Raw genomic sequence first — 24,531 nt, 5'->3', positions numbered from 1 at the left:
CACTAGGCGGGGGTCTGCTTGAGGATTCTCTCTCTTCCTCTCCCTCTGCCCCTCCCCCTGCGTTTGTGCTCTCCCTCTCTCTCTCTAAAATAAATAAATTTTTGAAAAAACTTTCACAATCCACAAAAAAAAAAATTAAAAATAGAACTACTATAGGACCCAGCAATTACACTTCTGGGTATTTATCTGAAAAAACAAAAAAGAAAATACTGACTCAAGAATATATCTGCACCCACATGTTCATTACAGCATTATTTACAATAGCCAACATATGGAAACAACGTAAGTGTCCAGTGATGGATGAATGGATAAAAATATAATATATATAATATATACTAATAATATATATGATATATACACAATATATACCAATATAATATATAATATATATGTATATATACACACCATATATATACCATTTATGTTTACAACAACATGAATGGACCTTGAGGGTGTTATGCCAAGTGAAATAAGGCAGACAAGGACAAATATCACATGATTTCAATTATATGTGGAATCTTAAAAAAGCAAAATAGAACAACCAGGCTCATGGATACAGAGAACAGATCAGTGGTTTCTGGGGGTTGGAGGGTGGAGGGTGGGCAAAATGGGTGAAGGGAATCAGAAGGCACAAATTTCCAGCTACAAAATAAATAACTCATGGGGATGTAATGTACAAGATAGTGACTATACTTAATACTATACTGCATATTTGGGGATCCCTGGGTGGCGCAGCGGTTTAGCGCCTGCCTTTGGCCCAGGGCACGATCCTGGAAACCCGGGATCAAATCCCACATCGGGCTCCCTGTGCATGGAGCCTGCTTCTCCCTCTGCCTGTGTCTCTGCCTCTCTCTCTCTCTCTCTGTGTGACTATCATAAATAAAAAAAAAAAAATACTATACTGCATATTTGCTAAGTGCTAAGAGAGTAGATCTTAAAAGTCCTCATCACAAGAAAAAAAGTTTGTAACTGTTTATGGCAACAGACATTAACCAGACTTATTATATTGATCACTTCACAATACATACAAATATTTGAATGATTATGTTGTAAGCCTGAGACCAATGTAATGTTTTATGTCAATTATACCTCAATTAAAACATTAAAAAATAATGATAAAATAATTTATAAGTTATCCCTGATATTTGTATACTAATAATGAAAGGGTTGAAGTTCTTTTAAAAATGTGTTTTTTTAAGAAACAAATGTTCCTGGTAAATATTTAGAAGTTAAGCATTGCTTTTAAAACACATCAAGTACTGTATGTTTGTTTTGCTCTATTTCATTGTAAGGTTTCTACTAGTCACTTCTTTTAAGACATAATTTGGAGCCTGTTTTTTGAATATTTTAGAATCAAATAAATGAATTAGAATTTTGGAACTCTTATTTTTTGGTTCACTGATTAAAATTCACAGACACAGCGTCTGTTATTTTAAAAAATAAAACTCATGTGACATGACTTGTAGATTTTCTCATGAATTCTTCCCAGTAGTAGATAAGAACCCTTGAAGAATTCAGCATCAATATAGTAGCTGTGAAGCCAGAAACATGATATGGACTGAGATCAGATGCCAAGAAAGATAGAAAAGTGTTTCCTGTGCCACTAATGCAAAAGTAGAACTGGGAGGACAGAGACTAGAGCCTAGAGCCTAGAGTCCTGTAAAATAGGTGAGTCAGAGGAAGTGTGATTAGTAGAGAATTGGAGTTTAGTGGTGGAATGCATTTGTAACCTTGCCTCTGTAGAAATGCTTTCCAGGGGTGAGACTATGAGCCTGGTATCCAACAAACTTTATGTAAATGATATTAAAAATTATAGTGAACTTATATATATATCCTGTCCAACTGCTTGCATTTTCATGGAGGTTTACTTCTGCTACTAACTAGCTATAAGAACTTGAACATGGTTATCTATCTGTGTTGCAGTTTTTCTGAGCCAAAAAATTAAGAGGGTTGGACTAGGTGACTTATACACATATGATGTACCAGTCTGAATTATTATTCACATTTCTAAGTGGATTAACACCTTTTTTGGGTAGGTAATGCGGCAATTAACTTCAAGTTGAATTGTTATAACACCTGTATTAGTAGAGTTTGAATTAATGAGGGGTTTTCCTTTTCTGTGCATATTGCTTAGGAGTTTCTAGAGAGCCAGTGTTTTGCAACCAAAATGGAAGAATGTCAAATTTAATCAAGAAAACAAAATATTTATTAAGTAAACAATAAAGAACTCTGGGAGAGTGTGACCTGAAGGTCCCAAGGACCTCTATCCCTGATGATCTGGTTATTATTTGATTTATGTCAAATAATAACTGCCCTTGTTTTGACCCAAGAGAGGACTGTGTGGGAAGTTTGTCTCTGAGATAGAGCTGAAGAGTTGCTCTGCAGAGTGTCTGGAGCCTAAGTGTACGCAGAGTGCCCCCCTCTCGGCTCCTTGATAAATAGGGGAAAAGGTCCAGTTTGCTCCAGCTGGAAAATTGAAGTCGTCGTTAAATCTCTCTATACTTGATTTGTGAAGAAAAGGACAGTCTTGTAATATCATTCAACTGTGAGTATTTTGTCTTCTCTCAAAAACCAAAATTTTATAATTTTATGCTGTGTCAAATATGAATGTTAATTTTTTGGCAATTGAGACTATTCTTAAACTCTAAGATGTTAAAGGTATTTTTGGACTTCTTTAGTTTCCACCATTGTTAATTTAGCTTCTGCAAAGTGAATAAGCCAATTGTTGTTACTACCATACTCAAGCTATAAAAAGCATTTGCCCCTTGAAAAAAGGAAATCTAAGTGGATTACACAGTGGTTTGGTTTTCCCTGAAGAATGACAAGGCAATTTTGGACTGTAGTTGGACTTCAGGACATTTGGACATTTGATGTAATAATGTAAGTTGATTCATAGTGATATTTACTCTTACATTTTAAAAATGAAACTAGTTTTCAATCAAGAACTTATTCTTAAAATTTTATTTTTTGAAAATTATTTATTTTATTTTTTTAGGTTATATGTGAATTCAAGGCAACTTGAAATAAATATGTTCTGATAAAGGTGTGTTTAGGGGATTACACTTCTATTCCAAATGCTAATTATAAAAATTCTTCCAAATTAGGTAAATAGATGCAAAATATATTTCTATATCTCTGGAGATATATATTAATTTCATAGTCTTGAATTTTCTAAATGTATAGTCTGATTTCTCTATTTTTCTTAAGCTGTGGAAATTACTTGCAATAATATTAATTAAATACCTTTTTCATTTAAAACTATATATAGAATTGTATGATTCCATTTATATGAATAGGCAAATACATAGAAACACAGAAAGTGGATTGGTGGTTGCTAGGGATGGGAGGGTGGGTAGAGAATGGGGAGTGACTGCTTACGGGCGTGGGATTTCATTTTGCAGTAATAATAATGCTCTGGAATTAGATGGTGGTTATAGTTGCATACTCTGTGAATATTCTAAAAACCAAGAAATGTACATTTTAAAAGAGTGAATTTTATGTTATGTAAATTGCATTTCAATAAAACTATATAATAAAACTCTATGTGAAGATTTCAGACTGTAAAATCCTCCCAGTATTCTAAGGTTAAAGGACAGATTTGTATAAAGGAATCAAGAAGCCTTAATTTGTGCTGTTATTCAAATATATCCTTTTCATTTTCAATTTCCTTGGTTCCAATAAGCTCAGAGAATTTTGACTCAAAGAAGCTCTGCTATGAAAAAAAAAAAAAAAAAGAAGCTCTGCTATGAAAAACTTGTTTATAATTATGCATCATAGAGCACTATCATTCGTTTTTTAAAGTAGAGGCTACTCATGAAAACTGAAATGTTTTTCTTGTGAAGCCATCTACTTTTCAGTTATATTAATTTTATGCAATGCATTATTCATGATTCAAGTGACATATATTGCAAGAGTAAAAATGTAAAAATAGTAAAATTCTTTTAACATGTAGAAATAGTTCTCAGGAGTCCATATGTTTTTCCTGTTAATGTTCCAGCTATATGAAGATTTACTAAGCATAATTTCTAGTTAAGGCAGGGGAGAAGCAAATTCATTTCTGCAATTAAGCATCTCTTCAGTAAAATAGCTATTGTAATCTATGAAAACTATAGCTTTTTAATATAATTAAATTTTTAATGAAAAAAATACAGACTTTGCCCATGCCAAATTGATCTTCTTGATAAAAGCTCCTCTCTTAACTGAGTTATTTTTGTTTTTAAATAAATATTTACTAGGAAAGATAACAAAACAGGATCACTTCAGGCCTATTGTAACTTTTTTCTTTAATAAGATAGGAAGTTTTTGATTATATACCTCCCTCTATGCTATTTATAATCTACTTAAGTGTTCTTAAACTAATTGTATGAATAGTTTATTTCTGAAGATTTTGTTTTATTATGCATACATAATACTTCTATTAAATATCTAAAAGCTCAAGAACATCTAATTGGTGAAAAATTTTATGTAGAAAATAACACAGTATTACTATGAACTTATAAAAGAGGTTAATATTTCATATTTTAAAAGGCATATTTGTAATCAAAAGCTTATTTATGTATATGTCCCATGTATGCCCTGGATAACTAGTCCATAAAAAAAGGTCTGCTATGGGGTGCTGGCTGGCTTAGTTGGAAGAGCATGCCACTTTTGATTTCGGGGTCGTGGGTTGAACCCCACTTTGGGTGTAGAGATTACTTAAATAAATCTTTTGGGTGTTTACTTACCAGTATTGGAAGGACTTGGTTTCACAACATTGTTATTTACAATTTGAATCCTGATTGTGGCTCACTACAGGATCACTTATAAGTCACTATAAGATACCTACGGTGTGTCTTTGTCAGGGTATCATCAATTTTGTTTTAGTGAGCTACCTATGTTCATTCTAAATTATTTTTCTTTTTTTTTAAAGTATAATACTGTCGATTTTTTAAAAATTTATGATAGTCACACACACACACACACACACACACACACACACACACACACACACAGAGAGGCAGAGACACAGGCAGAGGGAGAAGCAGGCTCCATGCACCGGGAGCCTGACGTGGGATTCCATCCCAGGTCTCCAGGATCGCGCCCTGGGCCAAAGGCAGGCGCCAAACCGCTGCGCCACCCGGGGATCCCCATTCTAAATTATTTTTCAAACTCTCAGCAAAGTCTCTAAGTAATACCAAATACTTAATAATTTTCAGTCCTCTTAAAATATTCAATATTATTTGAAGCCTAAGGGTAGTAAGTGCAGCCACTTTAGATGAAGGGTGAATAACAACTTCAAGTTTTCACATAGTTTTCTAAAATCTAACTGACGCTCAAAAGAGAAGTTTGGAAAGAACTGAACAGGACCATTGCTACAAAGTATCACACAAATTAAATGGATAGCATTCAGAATTATTTTTTCTATGAAGAGTCAACTGACCTGTTGCAATATAGATATAGAAGTGTAGGGATCCCTGGATGGCGCAGCGGTTTGGCGCCTGCCTTTGGCCCAGGGCGTGATCCTGGAGACGCTGGATCGAATCCCACGTCGGGCTCCCGGTGCATCGAGCCTGCTTCTCCCTCTGCCTATGTCTCTGCCTCTCTCTCTCTCTGTGTGTGACTATCATAAATAAATAAAAGTTAAAAAAGAAACAGAAGTGTAGACTGATAGATTTTATTGATTTTAGTCGTGACTTTTCAAGGAAAACTTCATATTGAAGTTTTGCTTATTTGGGGGCGCTGCTTTTGCTTCATCTCTTCCATCCAGTGCTCATTCTATAGGACTGGTGCTATGTTGTCAGAAGACGGAGATTTAAGCACTTTTAAAGGAACATTACATATGGGTGCCTTGGTGGCTCAGTGTTTGAGCATCTGCCTTTGGCTCAGGTTGCGATCCCAGGGTCCTGGGATTGAGTCCTGCATTGGGCTCCCTGCAGGAAGCCTGCTTCTCCCTCTGCCTGTGTCTCTGCCTCTCTCTGTCTCTCATGAAGAAAATCTTAAAAAAAAAAAAAAAAAAAAAAAAAAAAAGATAAAGGAACAAACTTTCTATTAGATGATAAAAGGGAAAAATTTCAGAGATAATACTATTTAAATCATCTTCATGGATATGGAAACCTCAGCCACGAAGCCCTCACATGAATAATAAATCAAAGAAAAAGGTTTTTCAATATAATCTCAGAGGCTAAGAAGTTTGTCACATAAATTTTTTGCATTATTTAAAACCCATTTTCTTTCTTTTTTAGTATTCTTTTTAAGGGTGAAAATAATCTTTATCTTTAATAGAAAGGATAAAGCTATAAAAGACGATGGAATCTAGAGTGATCTTCAGTTTCTTAAACTGTGATTTCCTGTTTAAGTTAATTCAAATTTTTGGAGTTCCTTTCTAGGAAATAAAAATAAATAGCTTTTCCTGTTAAGGGATAGTCTTAGATTTTGAATAATCTTTTCTCATAATAGCTTATGATTTTTAGGCTTTACCTTTTTAAAAAAATTTTAAATTTAAATTCAGTTTAGTTAATATATACTGTATTATTAGTTTTAGGTGTAGAACTTAGTGATTCCTCAGTTGCCTATAACATCCAATGCTCACTAAGTGCCCTCCTTAATGCCCATCACCCAGTTACCCCATCCCCCCACCCACCTCCCCTCTAGCAACCCTGTTTGTTTTCTATAGTTGAGAGTCTCTAATGGTTTGCCTCCCTGTTTTCATCTTATTTTTCTTTCCCTTTCCCTATGTTCACTTATTTCGCTTAGTATAATACTCTCTAGTTCCATCCACATCATTGCAAATGGCAAGATTTCATTCTTTTTGATGGCTGAGTAATATTCCATTGTACATACACCACATATTCTTTATTCATTCATCTGGTGATGGACATCTGGGCTCTTCCCATATTTTGGCTATTGTGGATGTTGCTGCTATATACTTTGGGGTTCATGTGCCACTTCAAATCACTATGTTTGTATCCTTTGGATAAATATCTAGTAGTGCAATTGCTGGGTTACAGGATCGTTCTATTTTTAACTTTTTGAGGAACCTCCATAGTCTTTTCCAGGGTGTCTGCATCACTTTGTATTCCCACCAGCAGTGTAAGAAGGTTCCCCTTTCTCTTCATCCTCGCCAACATCTGTTGTTTCCTGAGTGGTTCATTTTAGTTTTTAGGCTTTATTATTAAAAATAAAACACTTTTTCCAGTAACCCACAAACTTTTATTTATTTATTTATTTATTTATTTATTTATGATTTTATTTATTGAGACACACAGAGAGAGAGAGAGAGAGAGAGAGAGAGAGGGAGGCAGGGACACAGGCAGAGGGAGAAGCAGGCTCCATGCAGGGAACCCGATGTGGGACTGGATCCCGGATCTCCAGGATCACACTCTGGGCTACAGGCGGCGCTAAACTGCTGTGCTACTGGGGCTGCCCCCATAAACTTTTTTAAATAAAAAAATAAAATTTATTTAGTCAAGCAGGATCAAAATTAATGTTCCAGGGTTTAGGGCTATGAAAAATATTTAGAGAGGACTTAGATTAAAACAAGTGCTATGAAAGCGATTTTTTCCTATTCCTTAATTTCCTTCATGAAAAAAGTCTAATTTTTCTTCTTAATTCACCTAAATTTGAACACTGAGATCTTGAAATTATTAGAATAGCAATTATGAGGGATGCCTGGGTGGCTCAGGGTTGAGCATCTGCTTTTGGCTCAGGTCGTGACCCTGGGGTCCTGGGATCAAGTCCTGCATTGGGCTCCCTGCAGGGAGCCTGCTTCTCCCTGTGTTTGTGTCTCTGACTCTCTCATGAATAAATAAATAAAATCTAAAAAAAAAAGAATAGCAATTATGAGAATCAGTTATTAAGACAAGAACTTCTGGGTTTTACATGCATTAACTAAACTCTCCCAGCAATTTTGCTACAGGTTTTTAATTATTTTTCTTTCACAAATGACGAAACTAAGGTTTAAGGAGATTTACTGAATAACCCATAAATAAGTGGTGAAAGCAGTGTATGAAGCCTAACATGAAAGCTTGGTACACTTTCAAAAGCCACCTTGATTATTACCAAGAATTACTGAGTTATTTGTAAAGAGCTGAGGAATAAGAAACTGGCAGAACTAATAATTTGGTGTGTAGAGATACAAAAATATTTTTCCAGTTAAAGGATAAATATGTCTAATGTATAGATTCTACTAAACTATTTTTCAAAAATAGTATTTTACTTTTTATAAAATCATGCTGATTTGATAGTCATACTTTTAAATAGCTTACAAAAATTTTGTTTCCTTTAGTTCTATTTCAGCATTCACTGATGAATAAGTGAGAATTGGAGCAGAGAATGGCAAATACTTATGTCACTACATCTGATGGGTACTGTCTTGCTGAACCAGTGCAGTACTATGGTATGTAACAAAAAGCTATAGTATTAATAAACACTACAGTGTTTTTTTTTTTTAATTTTTTTTTTTAATTTTTATTTATTTGTGATAGTCACACACAGAGAGAGAGAGAATGAGGCAGAGACACAGGCAGAGGGAGAAGCAGGCTCCATGCACCGGGAGCCTGACGTGGGATTCGATCCCGGGTCTCCAGGATCGCGCCCTGGGCCAAAGGCAGGCGCCAAACCGCTGCGCCACCCAGGGATCCCCACTACAGTGTTAATAAAACACTTTTGGTGTGACATTATGGTTAATTACAGAGTTTTTTAAAAGAGAAATTAACAAGTACATCAATGATTTTACATTATTTCCTATTAGAGGAATTAAAATAAAAAAACAATAAAAGAATATAATTAATTACAAAAAAATCAGTAATACTACAATGTTGTAAGCCAGGATCAGATGTAAAGAGGGAAATGCATGATAGCTTAAAATTGTATTTAATTTTTAAAATTTGAATTAACATGCAAATTAGAAGTTATTTTAGGGCTAGTTGAAGCTAGATCACAAGCAATTTAGTAAATGTGGCTCAGAGTAGCTATTAAGTATCCTTGAAATTTTCATCTTACTGTAAGATTTCTAGCAAAGGGAACAAAATAGAAACAATGCAGGATACAATAGGAATTTTCTCTGAAAAGACTAAGGCAATAAGATAAATTTATTTTTAAATGCAGTTTTCTTTTAGAGTGAAGGTTAGGGTTAGGGTCTCCATTCTAATTTCCATGCCAATGGAAAATCAGTTAGTATTCTCCATGCAGTCTTTTGACACTCATTCAAGAAGGGCCCTCATCTTTAAAAAAAGTTATTGTTTTTACTGATAGCCTTTCTTTTTTATATTAGGCTGTCATTAATATTTATTCAACAGTTAGCGTTAGACTGAAGGCTGTAAGTTTGCAAGTGATTTATGTGAGTTAATAAAAATTATACTGTTTACCAATCTTGGTGGTAGAATTTTGAGGTTAAAAGTAAGTTTAATCACCTCAGTATCAGGAAAAGTATAAATATTACTAGTTACAGATATAGAGCAACTCAGTATTTCTGGGTCCTTTTGGAGCCAATTTTCTGAATTTAGATTTAGAAATTTTCCTGAAAGCAGGTGCAGCCCGGGTGGTTCAGTGGTTTAATGCTGCCTTTGGCCCAGGGCCTGATCCTGGAGAACCAGGGTCAAGTCCCACATCGGGCTCCCTGCATGGAGCCTGCTTCTCCCTCTGCCTGTGTCTCTGCCTCTCTCTCTGTGTCTCTCATGAACAAATAAATCTTAAAAAAAAAAAAAAAAAAAAAGAAAGAAAGAGGTTTTCCTGAAAGCAGAAAGTAAGTTTAAATTTTTGGTGCCTGGGTGGCTCAGTCCAGTTAAGCAGCCAGCTCTTGATTTTGGTTGAGGGCAAGATCTTAGAGTCTGGGAATCAAGCCCTGTATCAGGCTCCTTGGTCAGTGGAGAGTCTGCCCAAAGACTCTCTCTCTCCTTCTGCCCTTCCCCCAGTTGGGGCATGCACTCTCTCATTCTCTCTCCCTGAAATAAATAAATACATCTCAAAAAAGAAAGTAAGTTGGTGTTGGGAGCTTCTGATAATTATAATAATGATATTCATTAAGCATCATTTTATATATTATATATGCTTTTGCATACCCTATTTTGTTTCATCCTTATAGTAACCTAGTGAGGTAGGTGAATTTATCTCCAGATAATTGCTGGTTAGAATTGATAGTCAACAAAACACAAAAGAAACTAGTAATTTAAATCAGGTCTACAAATGGCAAAGGAGAATGTTAAGGTATATTAAATGCAGAGTCCAAAAGAAAACTTTTTTTTTTTTTTTTTGCTTGAAATAACGAGGTAGTTGGTAAAATTGTATTTTAGTTTGATTTTTTTGGGGGGAGTGGGATAATTTACTAATTTATCTCTTTTACCGACCTGACTGTACTGCAAACAGTTGTATCCACACAAGGGAAATGCAAAAGATGGGGAGACCCTTCTTTCTTTTCAAACCATGGGAAATAATGCATTTCTATTTAAGAAAGGAGACTGGAGGGGCAGCCCCGGGGGGCTCAGTGGTTTAGCGTCTGCCTTCGGCCCAGGGCGTGATCCTGGAGTCCCAGAATTGAGTACCACGTCGGGCTCCCTGCATGGAGCCTGCTTCTCCCTCTGCCTGTGTCTCTGCCTCTCTGTCTCTCTCTCTCTGGCTCTCATGAATAAATAAAATCTTAAAAAAAAAAAATGAAAGGAGACTGGATTGTTATGCAGGCCATTAGCTGCCCTTTCTCTCAGCTCCTGAGCAACCTCTGCATACCACGGGGATGGCAGTACTCCTGATGCATTGCAATTCAGTTTACTACCTCCTTCTCATGCTGGACAGCAAGTTCCTGGGATGTAGTGGACATGTGGTACTCACTGTTGAGCATAAAACTCTTTGACATTTGAAAACAATTATGAAATTTTGATTTTTACCATTTGTTTTTTTTTTTATGGTAAAAATAGATATTCTGCCAGAGCAAATCAATTATCAGCTGCACGACACTGATTTTCAAGAATCACCTTATTGCCAGTATTCTACTGTCCAGTTTCCGTCAGCTCTACAGACCCAATCTTTACAAAGTCACTTCAGCTCTTATAGCTTGGATCCACAGTTCAGTGGTGGAGAATGTGGATTTGGTTCCTATGAATTAAGCAAACCCACCTTTGTGGTTGACCATGATGCTGAAGATGGATACTCTGGAATTAAAAGGTCCAGCCTAACGCATTCTTCTATTCGGCTTAAGCGACAGGAAGAACTCTGTGTAGTTTGTGGTGATAAAGCATCAGGATATCATTATAATGCGCTTACTTGTGAAGGTTGCAAAGGTAAGGATAAAGTTAAAACTGAAGTCCTAGTGTTCTCTGAAGAGTCATGAAATTTTAGGCATGTAAGAATACTCTTACTTTTTAAAGTGTGAAAAATAAAACCGGGGAGAGCCATTGATACCTTTAAAGGTAATCTGTGTCATAAAAGACATGAAAATGGAATGTAATAAAGTTTTGATTTGGTTTTATTTTTGATGAAAAACTTACATTTAAATATAAAATAAAAAAATAAATATAAAATCTAACATTTATACATAGAAGCTATGTTCTTAGATGAATCTGATATTGGAATAGAAAATGATTTTTAGGGGTGCCTGGGTGGCTCAGTCAGTTGGGCAACTGGCTCTTGGTTTCAGCTCAGGTTGTGACCTTGGATGGTGGGATTGTGCCCTGAGTGGGGCTCTGCACTTGGCTCAGAGTCTGTTTGTCCCTGCCCCATGCATATGCCAGGGCGCTTGCTCTGTCTCAAGTAAGTAAGTAAGTAAGTATGTAAATAAATCTTTTTAAAAAAATGATTCAAAAAATATCTAAACATTAACTATTATATCTTCTCATGTGGTTGATATAATTCATACATTATAAGGGAATTTGAATTAAATGACTTCTATGATTCTATTTTAATTTCTTTGAATGCTTTTTTTGAAAACAAATGGGGGGTTTGCAAGTGAAGATCATCATTGACAATGAAGTTTTCAGAGTGAAATAGTCCTCGATGAAGTTTTGAAACACTTCTGCATTGTTTTTGTTTACAAATGCAATGTTGGGACAGAACCTGGAAATGATTAGGCTGATGCAGCACTTGGTAAACAGGTCTGTTGGAAGTTCAGGGTGAACATTTACTGTTAGAATTTCATAACTCACCGGTCACAAAGAATAGCCAAATGAAGACTGTGGAAAATGAGGTACCAGCTTCATGAATAGAATAACTGGGCAAATATTTGCTTACTCTTAAAATGCAAGGCCTTGCCGTTAAAGCTAGGTAGAAGAGGAGGCATATAGCTAGGTAGAAGAGCTCGGCATAGGCCGAGCTTTCTATTCCCTTTGATGAATCTAATGCATGAAACTCTCACTCTCTACAGAAAAAGGCATCACAGGTCTGTATGGGGGCATTGACAAAGCTTATCAACTTTACTGCTTGGAATAGATTAAGGAAGATACAGGGATTGTTGCATTGGAATGGGTAATGAAAGAGGAGTTGGGAAGGGGGACTGCTATGGAAGGATTTAGGAAGAGAAAGAAAATATAAACACCTCTACCAAAACACACATACACATAACACAGCCTATTCAATGTCTCAGACCAAATAACCAAAAAATATTTTCTCATCCTTGGGAGTGCTAAGAAAGGAAGGAGGATAGAGGAGTAAGTTTTGAAGTGGAAATATGAGGAGAGAAGAAGAGAGATTTTCCTTCTAGTTTTACATGACCATATATTCTTTCAAGTGCATCTTGAAAGATGCTTCATGGAATCTTGGCATTCTGTACAATAGAGTCGTAAAAATGCTTTTAGATGATATAACCATAATAAAATAGAAAGTTATCGTAATGTGATGGAACTATTTAAAGATGTGATTATTGAAAGGAACAATCTTGGGATTAGAAGATATCAATCATGAGGTAATATAAATGTATATTAAACCAATTCTTATTGATGGAAAAAAACATTTTATTGAAATAATTTATTTTTATTACTTTACTAGGAAGGTAGTAAAAACTGAAAAGATCTAAAGTAAAATTTTAAAAATAATTTTTTTTGTCATTAGGTTTTTTTCGACGTAGCATTACCAAAAATGCAGTATATCATTGCAAGAATGGTGGCCACTGTGAAATGGACATGTACATGCGTAGGAAATGTCAAGAGTGCAGACTGAAAAAGTGTAAGGCAGTGGGAATGTTGGCAGAATGTAAGTGTTATTTATTGACTCTGGGGGTTCTTTTTTGGGGGGATTTTACTTTTTCTTACTTTATTGACAACATAATGCATTTTTCAAGTTATCAATTTGAACATTAACATTTTGTCTAGATTTAAGCTATTTTTCTACCAACTGATAGATTAGGATAACTGGTAACCAATCTAGGTAATTATTTCCATAAACCCTATTCTATACTGTACTGCTTTAATTTTGGCAATACTAGTATGTTCGTCTTCATTGGAAATCCTTGAATTTTCATATTTACTTAAAGTTACGTATCTGTAAAGAGCAGAATTTTAAATTAGTAGTTCCCCTTCTTTGGTCTTATATTTTTAGCAGCCTACATGATAACTAGGTATGTAGAGCCTACTAACTCATCATAGGTGTCAAAACCCAACTCAACAGGCAGAAGGGTACCTTGGTTAAGTTCCTTCTACATTCACAATACTTTTAGCTTATACATTACATGATGTCTTGTAATCTTCAGAGTAGTACCAAGATTTTGGCATTATTTCCTCAATTCCTCCTATTTTCCAGGGCCCAAAATGTCATGGTGATTTCAAAATTCATTTTTCTTAATAAGGTACTATTAGTGTTATCTTTTCATATCTAAGCTAGCCTGGTACAAACTCTTACTATCTTGCACTTATACTATTATATTAATTTCATGGCTATTTCTTCATTATCTCTTTTTAGTTCAATCCACCTCCAACTGCTATGATAATATTCTTTAATTTTTATTACACTATACTCCTGTTAAACAAACACCAGTGCAATGTTGTTTATATTATATGCTTATTTTAATAAAATCAAAGCTCTTTCAAGTTTTTGACCGAAAGGATTCCTATTCTTTAAAATTCTGGAGTCAGGGCTGCCTGACTAGCTAGCTCAGTTGGTGGACTATGTGACTTTTGATTTCAAGGGTTGTGAATTTGAGCCCCATATTGGGGATAGAGATTACTTAAAAATCTTTAAAAAAAATTTCAGGATTGGAGTAGATCTTAAGATTATCCTATCCAACCAGACTGAATCCTTTACTTTATCCCTGTCTGAGACTGCTCAGGCTGCCATAACAAATGCCATTGTCTTGTCTTATTAGGAAAAAATTGACTTAGCTCATTTAACAAAATCACAAAATATTCTCTTGACCTTATATAAAAATCAAAGAAAAAAAGCTCATAGATAAGGTAGTTGAGGGATCCCTGGGTGGCGCAGCGGTTTGGCGCCTGCCTTTGGCCCAGGGCGCGATCCTGGAGACCCGGGATCGAATCCCACGTCGGGCTCCCGGTGGATGGAGCCTGCTTCTCCCTCTGCCTATGTCTCTGCCTCTCTCTCTCTCTCTCTCTGTGACTATCATAAAAAAAAAAAAAAAAAAAGATAAGGTAGTTGAACTGTTATATCAATTGATATTTTATGTCATTTCCAAGATATACTTTATATGGAAATTTATCTAATATAAAAAGGTCTAAATGTATGATTTGGAGTTGCAAAATTGATTTTCAACTTATATTTAGGATGACTGTGTACTTTTAGGTAGAGGGTACTTATGGAAGGAAAAGGAGAAAGTAATGTAGTAAATTTAACTGCTGTGTACATATGTGCCAAAAATGAAATGTTCTTCATGAAAAGACAAGTCTATGATTATACGTGTATACAGTATAAGACAACTTACATCAAATCCTATGTTATTTGCCATACCTAAAACATTTTATATGAATTGTAATATCACAGGTTTGCTCACAGAAATCCAATGCAAATCAAAGAGACTTCGAAAGAACTTTAAACAGAAGAACAGTTTTTACTCTAGCATCAAAGTGGAAGAGGAAGGAGTAGACAAGCTTGTATCATCCACCACTAGATCTGGAAAAGTGGCAAGACTCACAAAATTTCTCGTTTCTTTAATGATGACATGTTTTGCTTAATAATAATTCATTATAGTTTTTCCCTTATGTTTTCTTATAGATTAAGGAGAGCGTGGAACTAACTCAAGAGGAACATCAGCTCATTAATAACATTGTGGCTGCTCATCAAAAATATACAATTCCTTTGGAGGAAACAAAGAAATTTGTATGTGTTAATCACAAGAAATAATTTATAGCTAATTATGTTAGAAAATAAGAGCATAAACATGAAAGTTAAAGATTTAAACAGTTAGTTGAAAGAAATAAAATATGTTAATCTTATTTCTTTTTGTTGGCTAGCTGCAGAAGTATGCAAATCCTGAACTGAGCTTTTTGCGACTCTCAGAGACAGTGGTTCTACACCTACAGGGGTTAATAGATTTTACCAAGGAACTCCCAGGTAATCACTTTACCTTTGGAAAAAAAAGTAATTTAATATTTAATTTTTAAAAAGTTCCCTGTTTTATTTTTTAAAGGTTTTATTTATTCATTCATTCATGAGAGACACACACACAGAGAGGCAGAGACACAAGCAGAGGGAGAAGCAGGCTCCATGTAGGGAGCCCGACTCAGGACTCGATCCCGGGTCTCGAGGATCACACCCTGGGCTGAAGGTGGCACTAAACCGCTGAGCCACCTGGGCTGACCCCTCAAAGAAGTTCCCTGTTTTAAAGAACCGGGACATTTTAGGAAAACAAAAACCTCTATTTTTCTACCAAATCTGCTTCCAAATGCAAAAACATATTCATTTTGTCTGCTTTAAATAATCAGGTGTGGGGGTGGTGCTTTTGTGGCTCAGTTGGTTAAGCATCCCACTCTTGATTTCCGCTCAGGTCATGATCTCAGGTCGTGAGTTCTAGCCCTACTATCCCTCTACCTCTGCGCCTCCCCTCCTCTTCTGCACTCTCTCTCTCTAAAAACAAAACAAAGCAAAAACAATCAGGTGGTTGAAAATATAAATATTTAAAAATATTAAATGACCCTAAAGATGTAGAGCAAGACAAATGATGATTGTTATCTTTTAATGTTTCGAAATAAACTTTTTGTTTTTTATATAAAATATGAAATAAAATTGCCTCTACAATATGAAAAAATAAAGCTACAGTTGGCCAAAATAGAACTATTTACATGTAGATAACTCACTGTAAAAATAAATTATTTGAGGCTAAACTGTGTTTCATTTGCTCTTATTAAATCTCATATTAAAGTATTACAAGTTCTGATGAAAGTGCTCCAAAATACTACCACGTGGAATCAAGAATTTTGTTCAGATTTGAAGTTACAAATAGTGATTATTCTAGGGAAACATACAGGATTCTATTATAACTAAATGAATAATTAAAAATATTAAATCATACACCTGAACATTTTCTTTTCATTATTGATTTCAAACAACTATGTGATCTTTTCTTCAAGGATTTGAAAATTTGACAATTGAGGACCAGACTGCATTACGCAAAGGATCAAAAACTGAAGTGATGTTCCTTCATGGGGCCCAACTTTACAGTCAGAAACAATGTCTTTCATCAGCTTCTGAAAGTAAAAAAGGCCAATCAATTCAATCTTAATGTTAACAGTTACTATAAAATATGGCAATAAATTACACATTATTTTTTAATTATATTTTTGTTTTTCTAGTGTAGTTATGAATAAGCACTTCATAGTAGTTTTTCCAATTCATTGGTCTAGCTTTTAAGCTGCTTTTCTTTTCTTTTTTATTATTTTTATTTATTTTTAATAAATTTATTTTTTATTGGTGTTCAACTTGCCAACATATAGAATAACACCCAGTGCTCATCCCGTCAAGAGCTCACCTCAGTGCCCATCACCCAATCACCCCCACCCCCCGCCCACCTCCCCTTCCACCACCCCTAGTTCGTTTCCCAGAGTTAGGAGTCTCTCATGTTCTGTCTCCCTTTCTGATATTTCCCTCTCATTTTTTCTCCTTTCCCCTTTATTCCCTTTCACTATTTTTTATATTCCCCAAATGAATGAGACCATATAATGTTTGTCCTCTGATTGACTTATTTCACTCAGCAGAATACCCTCCAGTTCCATCCACGTCGAAGCAAATGGTGGGTATTTGTAGTTTCTAATGGCTGAGTAATATTCCATTGTATACATAGACCACATCTTCTTTTTTAATAAATTTATTTTTTATTGGTGTTCAATTTGCCAACATACAGAATAACACCCAGTTCTCATCCTGTCAAGTGCCCCCGTCAGTGCCCGTCACCCATTCACCCCCACCCCCGCCCTCCTCCCCTTCCACCACCCCTAGTTCGTTTCCCAGAATTAGGAGTCTTTATGTTCTGTCTCCTTTTCTGATATTTCCTACCCGTTTCTTCTCCCTTCCCCTCTATTCCCTTTCACTATTATTTATATTCCCCAAATGAATGAGAACATATAATGTTTGTCCTTCTCCGATTGACTTATTTCACTCAGCATAATACCCTCCAGTTCCATCCACGTCGAAGCACATGGTGGGTATTTGTCATTTCTAATGGCTGAGTAATATTCCATTGTATCCATAAACCACATCTTCTTTATCCATTCATCATTCGATGGACACCGAGGCTCCTTCCACAGTTTGGCTATTGGGGACATTGCTGCTATATACATTGGGGTGCAGGTGTCCCGGCGTTTCATTGCATCTGTATCTTTGGGGTAAATCCCCAACAGTGCAATTGCTGGGTCATAGGGCAGATCTATTTTTAACTCTTTGAGGAACCTCCACACAGTTTTCCAGAGTGGCTGCACCAGTTCACATTCCACCAATAGTGCAAGAGGGTTCCCCTTTCTCCACATCCTCTCCAACATTTGTGGTTTCCTGCCTTGTTAATTTTCCCCATTCTCTCTGGTGTGAGGTGGTATCTCATTGTGGTTTTGATTTGTATTTCCCTGATGGCAAGTGATGTGGAGCATTTTCTCATGTGCTTGTTGGCCATGTCTATGTCTTCCTCTGTGAGATTTCTGTTCGTGTCTTTTGCTGCTTTTCTTTGAAAGAAAACCTTTTTTTTTAAAAAAAATTATGGCATCATGGAAAGCATATTTTTGCAGTTTTCTACACAAAATTTATATAAAATATGAACTATTAATTTCAGTTCATGTTTCAGTAATAAAAATTATAAAGCTACCATTTGTTGGGAATATTTCCTGTCTAAAAGATTAGAGAGATTGAATTTACTATCAGTATAAAGTTTTTTTAAAAATCAGACTTTATGTTTTTCCCTGTTACTAGGTACTATGAGAATAGCAGATCATTCAGATCATTCACTGAATTTTCATAATCAGAGTGATAATAGAAATGTTATTTATTCTGTGGAAACATTTCACAATGAAGACTGTCTTCCTACTACACTGACTGGTAATATTTACATACAATACAAAATATTATATTGGATGGAAAATATTGGCCAGATACAATGTTTCATTATTCTGCTTTGAGAAAAAGATTATAACGGTAATATGATTCTGCACTATAGTCTGATGAAAATACATTTAACATTAATCTTTTCAGGTATTGCTGAAGAATTTATTACTACACTGTTTTACTTCTATAGAAGAATGAGTGAACTTAATATTACTAATATTGAATATGCTCTGCTTGCGGCAACAACCGTGTTTTTTTCAGGTAAAAAAACCATTCAGAAATAAAAATTTGGGTTAAGTTTGGCAATCAAATCATGACATCTGTGGTTATTATTCACTGATGCCAAATATAACAATTTAGTTTCATCAAAATTTTCTCTGAGAGAATTCTCTTCAGTTTATGAACATGCTGTAATTTCTTGCATTAAAAAAAAATGCCTTCTTGACTTCTAATCCCTTTCAGCTATTTTCCCCATTTCTCTGTTCTACTCTACAGAATTTTTTTATAGTTGTCTATACTCCCCCCTTTATTTCTCCCATTTATTCCTGAACCCACTGCAGCCATATTTTGTTCCCTTCTTTCCACTCCACCACAATTTGTCCAAGATCTTCAGTAATCTGGCATTGCTGATTATTTTTTTTACAGTGGTCAATCTTAGTTCTCATTGTACTTGGCCCATCAGCTTCATGTGACAGAGCAAAAAATTCCTTCTTTCTTGGAAAACTTTCATCCCTTGGCTTCTGTTGATCACTCCCTCCTGCTAGACATTTCCCCCCGCCCCTTGATTTCCAGGACATCGCATGCTCTTGATTTTCCTCCTCAGTGGCTGCTTTTTCCAACCCCTTTGTTAATTCCTCCTCATCTCCCACACAGATAAATGTTAAGGGTGTCCTAGGGTTCAGTTCTTTTTTCTTCTACACTTGATCCCTTTGAAATTTCATCCTATCTCATGGCTTTAAACATAATCTATATATTGACAACTCCCAAAGTTATATACCACATTGAACTGCTCTCCTAAGCTCCACTAAATAGCTTACTCAAGATTTCAACTTGTAGTAGGCATATCAAATTTAACATGTCCCAAGGTGAACTCTCGATCTGTCCCCTGAACTCCTATAATATTCCTCCGTCTTTACTAAACGGAATCTCCATCCTTCAAGTTGCACAAGCCAAAATTTGTGAAGTCATCCTTCACTACTTTCTCTTATGCTCTATCAAATAGGCAACACCTCCTGTTAGCTCTAGCCTCAAAATATATTCAGAACTCAACCACTTCTTACTCTGTCCCTGCTACCTTAATTCAAACTAGTATCCTTTTTTGCTTTCCTGTTTCTGTCCTTGCCTCCCTAGAGTCTATTCTCCATATAGTAGTCAGTTTTCCTTTATTATTTTTATTTTTTAAAAAGATTTTATTTTTTCATGAGAGACACACAGAGAGAGAGAGAGAGGCAGAGACAAAGGCAGAGGCAGAAGCAGGCTCCATGCAGGGAGCCCAATGTGGGACTTGATCCCGGGTCTCTAGGATCATGCCCTGGGCTGAAGGCAGGTGCTAAACTGCTGAGCCACCCAGGGATCCCCCTAGTTATTCCTTTAAAACATAATCCAGATCATTTCATTTCTCTGCTCATAACCCTTTCATGGCTTCCTGTTCTACACAGATTAAAGCTGAATTCTTCCCATTATTGCCTACTCCTGTTCCTTTTGCTTACACCACCACCGCCACATTACTTTTGAAACATGTATTACTTGAAAATGTCAAGCAGGTTCCTGCCACAGGTTGTATTGTGTTGGACAAATATGTTTGGAAAGCTCTTTCCCCAGATAGCTACATGCCTCTCTCCTTCATCTCAGATCTCTGTTAAATGTCACCTTACCTCTGATTATCCTTTTAAAAATAGCTACTGCCCTTCTACCCTAAATTCTTATTCCTTTCTCTGTTTATTTTTGTCCATAGCACTTATATTGTCATATTATATTTTTATTTAAAATGTGAATATATCTCTTCTCACCGACTCCTCCCAAAGTCAGGATATAAGCTTAAAAAGGGCAGGAAATTGTGTCTGTTATGCTCACTGCTGTATCTCCACCACAATGCCTGGATAGATAATTGCTGCTTAACCATTAAGAAATTCTTGGTTGGTTCTTCTGTTTTATATCTAGGTTCTTAGGAAGCTTGCCTTTTGCTTACTATCGATCTTGAGGAAATTAATCTTTTTAAGTTTCAAGTAAGCTTGAAACTTGCTCTTATATTCCTACAACCACTTACTGACCCTTCTCTTCTCTGCATCTTATGAAGCTCGTCTGAGAAAAAGTGGTAATAGTAGAACTTAACTCATAGCATACTATGAAGATTAAATAAGGCATTGCATGAAATAAGTTACTTAGCATAATATCTTGCATATATTAAGAGTTCAGCAAATATTTGCTCTTTTGATTATTTACAAACTGTACTGTTCTAAATTCATTATTTTCTACCACTTTCCAGTATTCATTAAGATATATATGATGATGTTTTTCAGATCGTCCACACCTTAAAAATAAGCGACATGTGGAAAATTTACAAGAACCAATTTTACACATTTTGTACAAATATTCAAAAATTTATCATCCGGAAGACCTACAACATTTTGCTCATCTCATAGGGAGGCTCACTGAACTGAGAACGCTGAATCACAACTACTCAGAAATACTTAGCACTTGGAAAGCAAAGGATCCCTAATTGGCTAGTTTACTCTTGGAGAAATGGAATTTGTATTCACATTGCTGAAATTTTAGAATGTTGTTGTGGTTTGCCTTAAAACTTTCTAAATCTAGATTATTTACTCTATCATCATAGGATAACTGCTTTGAAAAACAAACCGGATTGCTAGGTTTGTTATAGCAATATATCACCATAAAATGGACTTTATCAGTGCTCATCAAGTTTTGTGAAATATAGGACCAACCACTAGAGGGACATCTAGGATTCTCTTCAAGATTTGACTCAAAGAAGCAATGATGTTACTACATGGTTCCTTTAAATGGAAATAAAGCTAAATAGAGTTCTTACCTGAAGAAACTCTACTTTTTCTCCTTTACTAGAAAATTGAATGAAAACATATGGATTATAGACATGAGAAAGGCTATCTAGTGGAAACAACTGTAATCAGAATAAAGATAGTTTGTGAACCTCATTTAAATTAGGCCAGATTGATGGATGAAGAAATAACATTTGAACTTATTCCTGTTGGAATTTTATGAATTATTAAAGAGGAACAAAACTTTGTTCAACTCTTACCATTTTTTAATTTTTTTTAAGGAGAAATCTTTAAGTCCACATTCTAAAAATCTGTGATGGCGAGATATCGATAAAAGTTAAAATGACTAATCATTAAAATGTTTTCACATAAATTGGGAAATTTAGCACAATTCACTGGTTATTCTGCTAGACAATATTTGACGCTTTTGCCAATACCTTTTGTAGAAAAAGTGAAATCCTTAAAAAGTGAAAACTTTCCACAAATATTTTAATCTTTGTAAGGATAGGAAGACTACTTAGTAAAAATAAATTTCATGTGAATTACATGAGATTGAGAAATTCTACGGTGGCACTATTGTTTTGGAAGACTGGTGTTAAGTAAAATATTATGAATTCAATACTACTAGTAGTAGCATTTTGGTTTTCAATAAAGCAGTTGGTTTTCAAAAGTTGTTTTTCAATTATAAAACTTAAAACTGGAATATTGACTTTATACCTCAACTTTAAAAAGATCTTATTTAAATGTATTAATTATTGCCCTCATGGGGTATCTTGGGCATAAACCTGGGATCATATCATCTCTCGGAATATTTTGTCTTTTTAAAGGTATGTAGACTCCTTAAACATAAAATGGAGGACTTAACTCGGATTATCTTTTCAGCTCAAAATTTTTTGTGTTTTATTTTATTTTATCTTTAAATTTTATTTATTTATTTATTTATTTATTTATTTATTTATTTATTTATTTATTTAATTCATGAGAGACACTCAGAGAGGCAGAAATACAGGGAGAGGGAGAAACAGGCTCCCTACGGGGAGCCCGATGCGGGACTTGATCCCAGGATCCCGGGATCATGACCTGAGCTGAAGGCAGATGCTCAACCGCTGAGCCACCCAGGCGTCTCCAGCTCAAGATCTTTTAAATTTTAGCATGAACCATGATGCGTCATAGATGAAATTTATACAACACAATTGGTTATATAAAAATAGTACTTAAGTCTTTTGGAAAAACATGTTATCTTACGTGGAGACGTGAGAAAACACTGTCAAATGTGTTCAAAATGGAACTCATTATCTTATTGCTCAACCTAGGTCTTTGGTACCAGAATATTTATCGTATTTACTCGCCCCAGCGTGGAGCCAAGCAGTCACCTTAGACTCTTTTCACTGCTTACTATTAAAAAGCCATCAAATCCAGTTTCACTTCTAAACATCTTTTACATTTTGAGGCCTCTTCTTCATCTCCACGCCACTACCAATGGCTCGGCTCCTCACAGCTAACCTAGCCTATTTTTTTTTTTAATTTTTATTTATTTATTTATTTATTTATGATGGTCACAGAGAGAGAGAGAGAGAGAGAGAGAGAGAGAGAGAGGCAGAGACACAGGCAGAGGGAGAAGCAGGCTCCATGCACCAGGAGCCCAACGTGGGATTCGATCCCGGGTCTCCAGGATCACGCCCTGGGCCAAAGGCAGGCGCCAAACCACTGCGCCACCCAGGGATCCCTAACCTAGCCTATTAAAACTGTCTCCCCACACCCCGCCCGCCCCCCAAAAAAGTCTCCTTAAATAACTCCAGTCCCATATGCGTGCGTAACCCGTTTTTCATACTACAAATCTTCTCAATTTGAGCTCACCCCCCTTTCTACTCGGAGCTCTTCAAGAGCCCCCATCCATGAAGGTTAAAACCCAAAAGCCCTGGCAAGACGTCGGACCCGCCAAGCGTGCAGCCTCAGCTCTTGGCGTTTTCCCACCAGGCCGCACTTCTCGGACGCTCCTGCTCCTCTCGCTCTCGCTCACGTCTACAGGGCCGCCGCCTACCTTCCCTCGGTCAGGAATTCCATCCTGCCCGCTCTTTCTCGCTCGTCACTCTCTTGTTTGGGGGGAAGCCCTAAGACATGCCTACCAGCTGGGTGCAGCCTCTCCTGACTCCCCAGGCCCCCTCCCGCGCCGCTTTCCCTGTGTCCTAACCACCCTTTCAAAATTACCTTTAAGTGATCACAAAACCTGGCTATCATCTTCTACCCAACACTGTCCTCCCTAAGATTGAACTCTTGGACACCAGAAATGTTTTTCTTTTTTTTCTATATATATATTTTTTTTAACTCTCCCCTCCAACCAATCGTAGTCCTGGCTAGCCTTCCTTGCATTCTCCGACGACAGCAGACGCTTACGGAACATCGACGCTAAAGAGAAACAGAACCCGTGCGAAGAAGCGATTGTGACCGCGTCGAGGAAAGTCTCGCGAGAGTCGGGAACCTGGCAAACCGTCACCAGCGACCGTTATTTAGCCGTTAAACCGTCGAGCGCCGGGTCCTTCCTGGCTGGCCGCCGAGGTGGAGCGGTTTCCCGCCTTTTCCGAGGTTCGGAGGCAGAAGCTCGTAGTGATTCTTTCTGCTGACCTACGCGACACAGCAAGTAGTTCGCGTGGGCGCCGAGCCCACGGTTTCTCCCTGAATCTTGAGAGGTAAGCGCAGGCTTACGGAGTTCCGTTCTTGACGGAACCCGGAGCAGGGCGCGGTTTGGATTCCGCACCTGCGGCAGTAGGTGCCCCCGCCCCCAGCCCCCCTCCCCCCTCCCCCTCCCCCCTTCCCCCTTCCCACCAGCGCCTCCTAGGCAGCCCGCAGCTTTCTAAGAACCTGTGGTAGTGTTCCCGGCGGGCCGATACAACTTACTGGTGGAGCTAGGGCTTGCTTTGGGGGCTGCCACGGGCATGATATCTGCGTTGGGAGTCGTCCGGCCCATCTAGGTCGCCAGCGTGGCCATTGGGGGTGGGGGATGCTGGGAACAACTGCGGGAGGGTTTTTACTTTGACAGCCCGGGGATGCGACGCTGCAGACTCACACTGTAGCAGAGGTT

The 24,531-nt window shown here is 36.7% G+C and overlaps 2 protein-coding genes and 1 long non-coding RNA gene across 12 annotated transcripts in view; 2 read left to right on the top strand and 1 right to left on the bottom strand.

Annotated features, from left to right (window-relative positions):
• Positions 1-2,248: 2,248 nt before the first annotated feature.
• On the top strand, positions 2,249-22,116 carry LOC144280576 (bile acid receptor-like). 4 transcript variants are annotated; one of them, XM_077842755.1, is made up of 12 exons: positions 2,249-2,545; positions 2,679-2,880; positions 8,264-8,374; positions 10,887-11,249; positions 13,012-13,152; positions 14,893-15,032; positions 15,124-15,228; positions 15,363-15,462; positions 16,479-16,601; positions 18,304-18,429; positions 18,583-18,696; positions 20,955-22,116. In XM_077842755.1, exons 3-12 carry the CDS (start codon positions 8,311-8,313, stop codon positions 21,152-21,154), a joined length of 1,476 nt encoding a protein of 491 aa, XP_077698881.1. In that variant the 5' UTR covers positions 2,249-2,545; positions 2,679-2,880; positions 8,264-8,310; the 3' UTR covers positions 21,155-22,116. The 4 variants fall into 4 exon arrangements, with proteins under 4 accessions (XP_077698881.1, XP_077698882.1, XP_077698880.1 ...); XM_077842756.1 differs by lacking the exon at positions 2,679-2,880; XM_077842754.1 differs by having other exon boundaries at positions 2,249-2,880.
• On the bottom strand, positions 14,543-24,462 carry LOC144280579 (uncharacterized). 2 transcript variants are annotated; one of them, XR_013349009.1, is made up of 4 exons: positions 24,348-24,462; positions 23,661-24,074; positions 16,423-16,595; positions 14,543-15,205 (listed from the first exon to the last, which is right to left on the bottom strand). It is a non-coding gene; the product is annotated as an uncharacterized LOC144280579 (long non-coding RNA). The 2 variants fall into 2 exon arrangements; XR_013349008.1 differs by lacking the exons at positions 14,543-15,205; positions 16,423-16,595 and having other exon boundaries at positions 20,959-24,074.
• Positions 23,798-24,531, top strand: part of SYCP1 (synaptonemal complex protein 1) — a 143,773-nt gene continuing 143,039 nt past the window's right edge. Inside the window, exon 1 of one of the 6 annotated variants that reach the window (XM_077842752.1) lies at positions 23,798-24,139. The gene's annotated coding sequence lies outside the window, so the exon portion shown is untranslated. Of the gene's footprint in view, positions 24,140-24,398; positions 24,422-24,531 lie in introns of those variants that run through there. The other 5 variants (XM_077842749.1, XM_077842748.1, XM_077842750.1 and 2 more) reach the window with 5 other exon arrangements.

The sequence above is a fragment of the Canis aureus genome, chromosome 12, assembly GCF_053574225.1.
Source record: "Canis aureus isolate CA01 chromosome 12, VMU_Caureus_v.1.0, whole genome shotgun sequence".
Lineage (NCBI taxonomy): Eukaryota > Metazoa > Chordata > Mammalia > Carnivora > Canidae > Canis > Canis aureus.
The sequence above is the reverse complement of the archived record's forward strand: the minus strand, read 5'-3'. Positions and strand labels throughout refer to the sequence as shown.

Bases quoted from the DNA above. Each gene is read 5' to 3' on its own strand.
- LOC144280576 (XM_077842756.1), top strand. From the start codon at position 8,311: ATGGCAAATACTTATGTCACTACATCTGATGGGTACTGTCTTGCTGAA. The intron at 8,375-10,886 runs GTATGTAACAAA...TGGTAAAAATAG, and splicing joins TGAACCAGTGCAGTACTATG to ATATTCTGCCAGAGCAAATC. The intron at 18,697-20,954 runs GTAAAAAAACCA...GATGTTTTTCAG, and splicing joins AACAACCGTGTTTTTTTCAG to ATCGTCCACACCTTAAAAAT.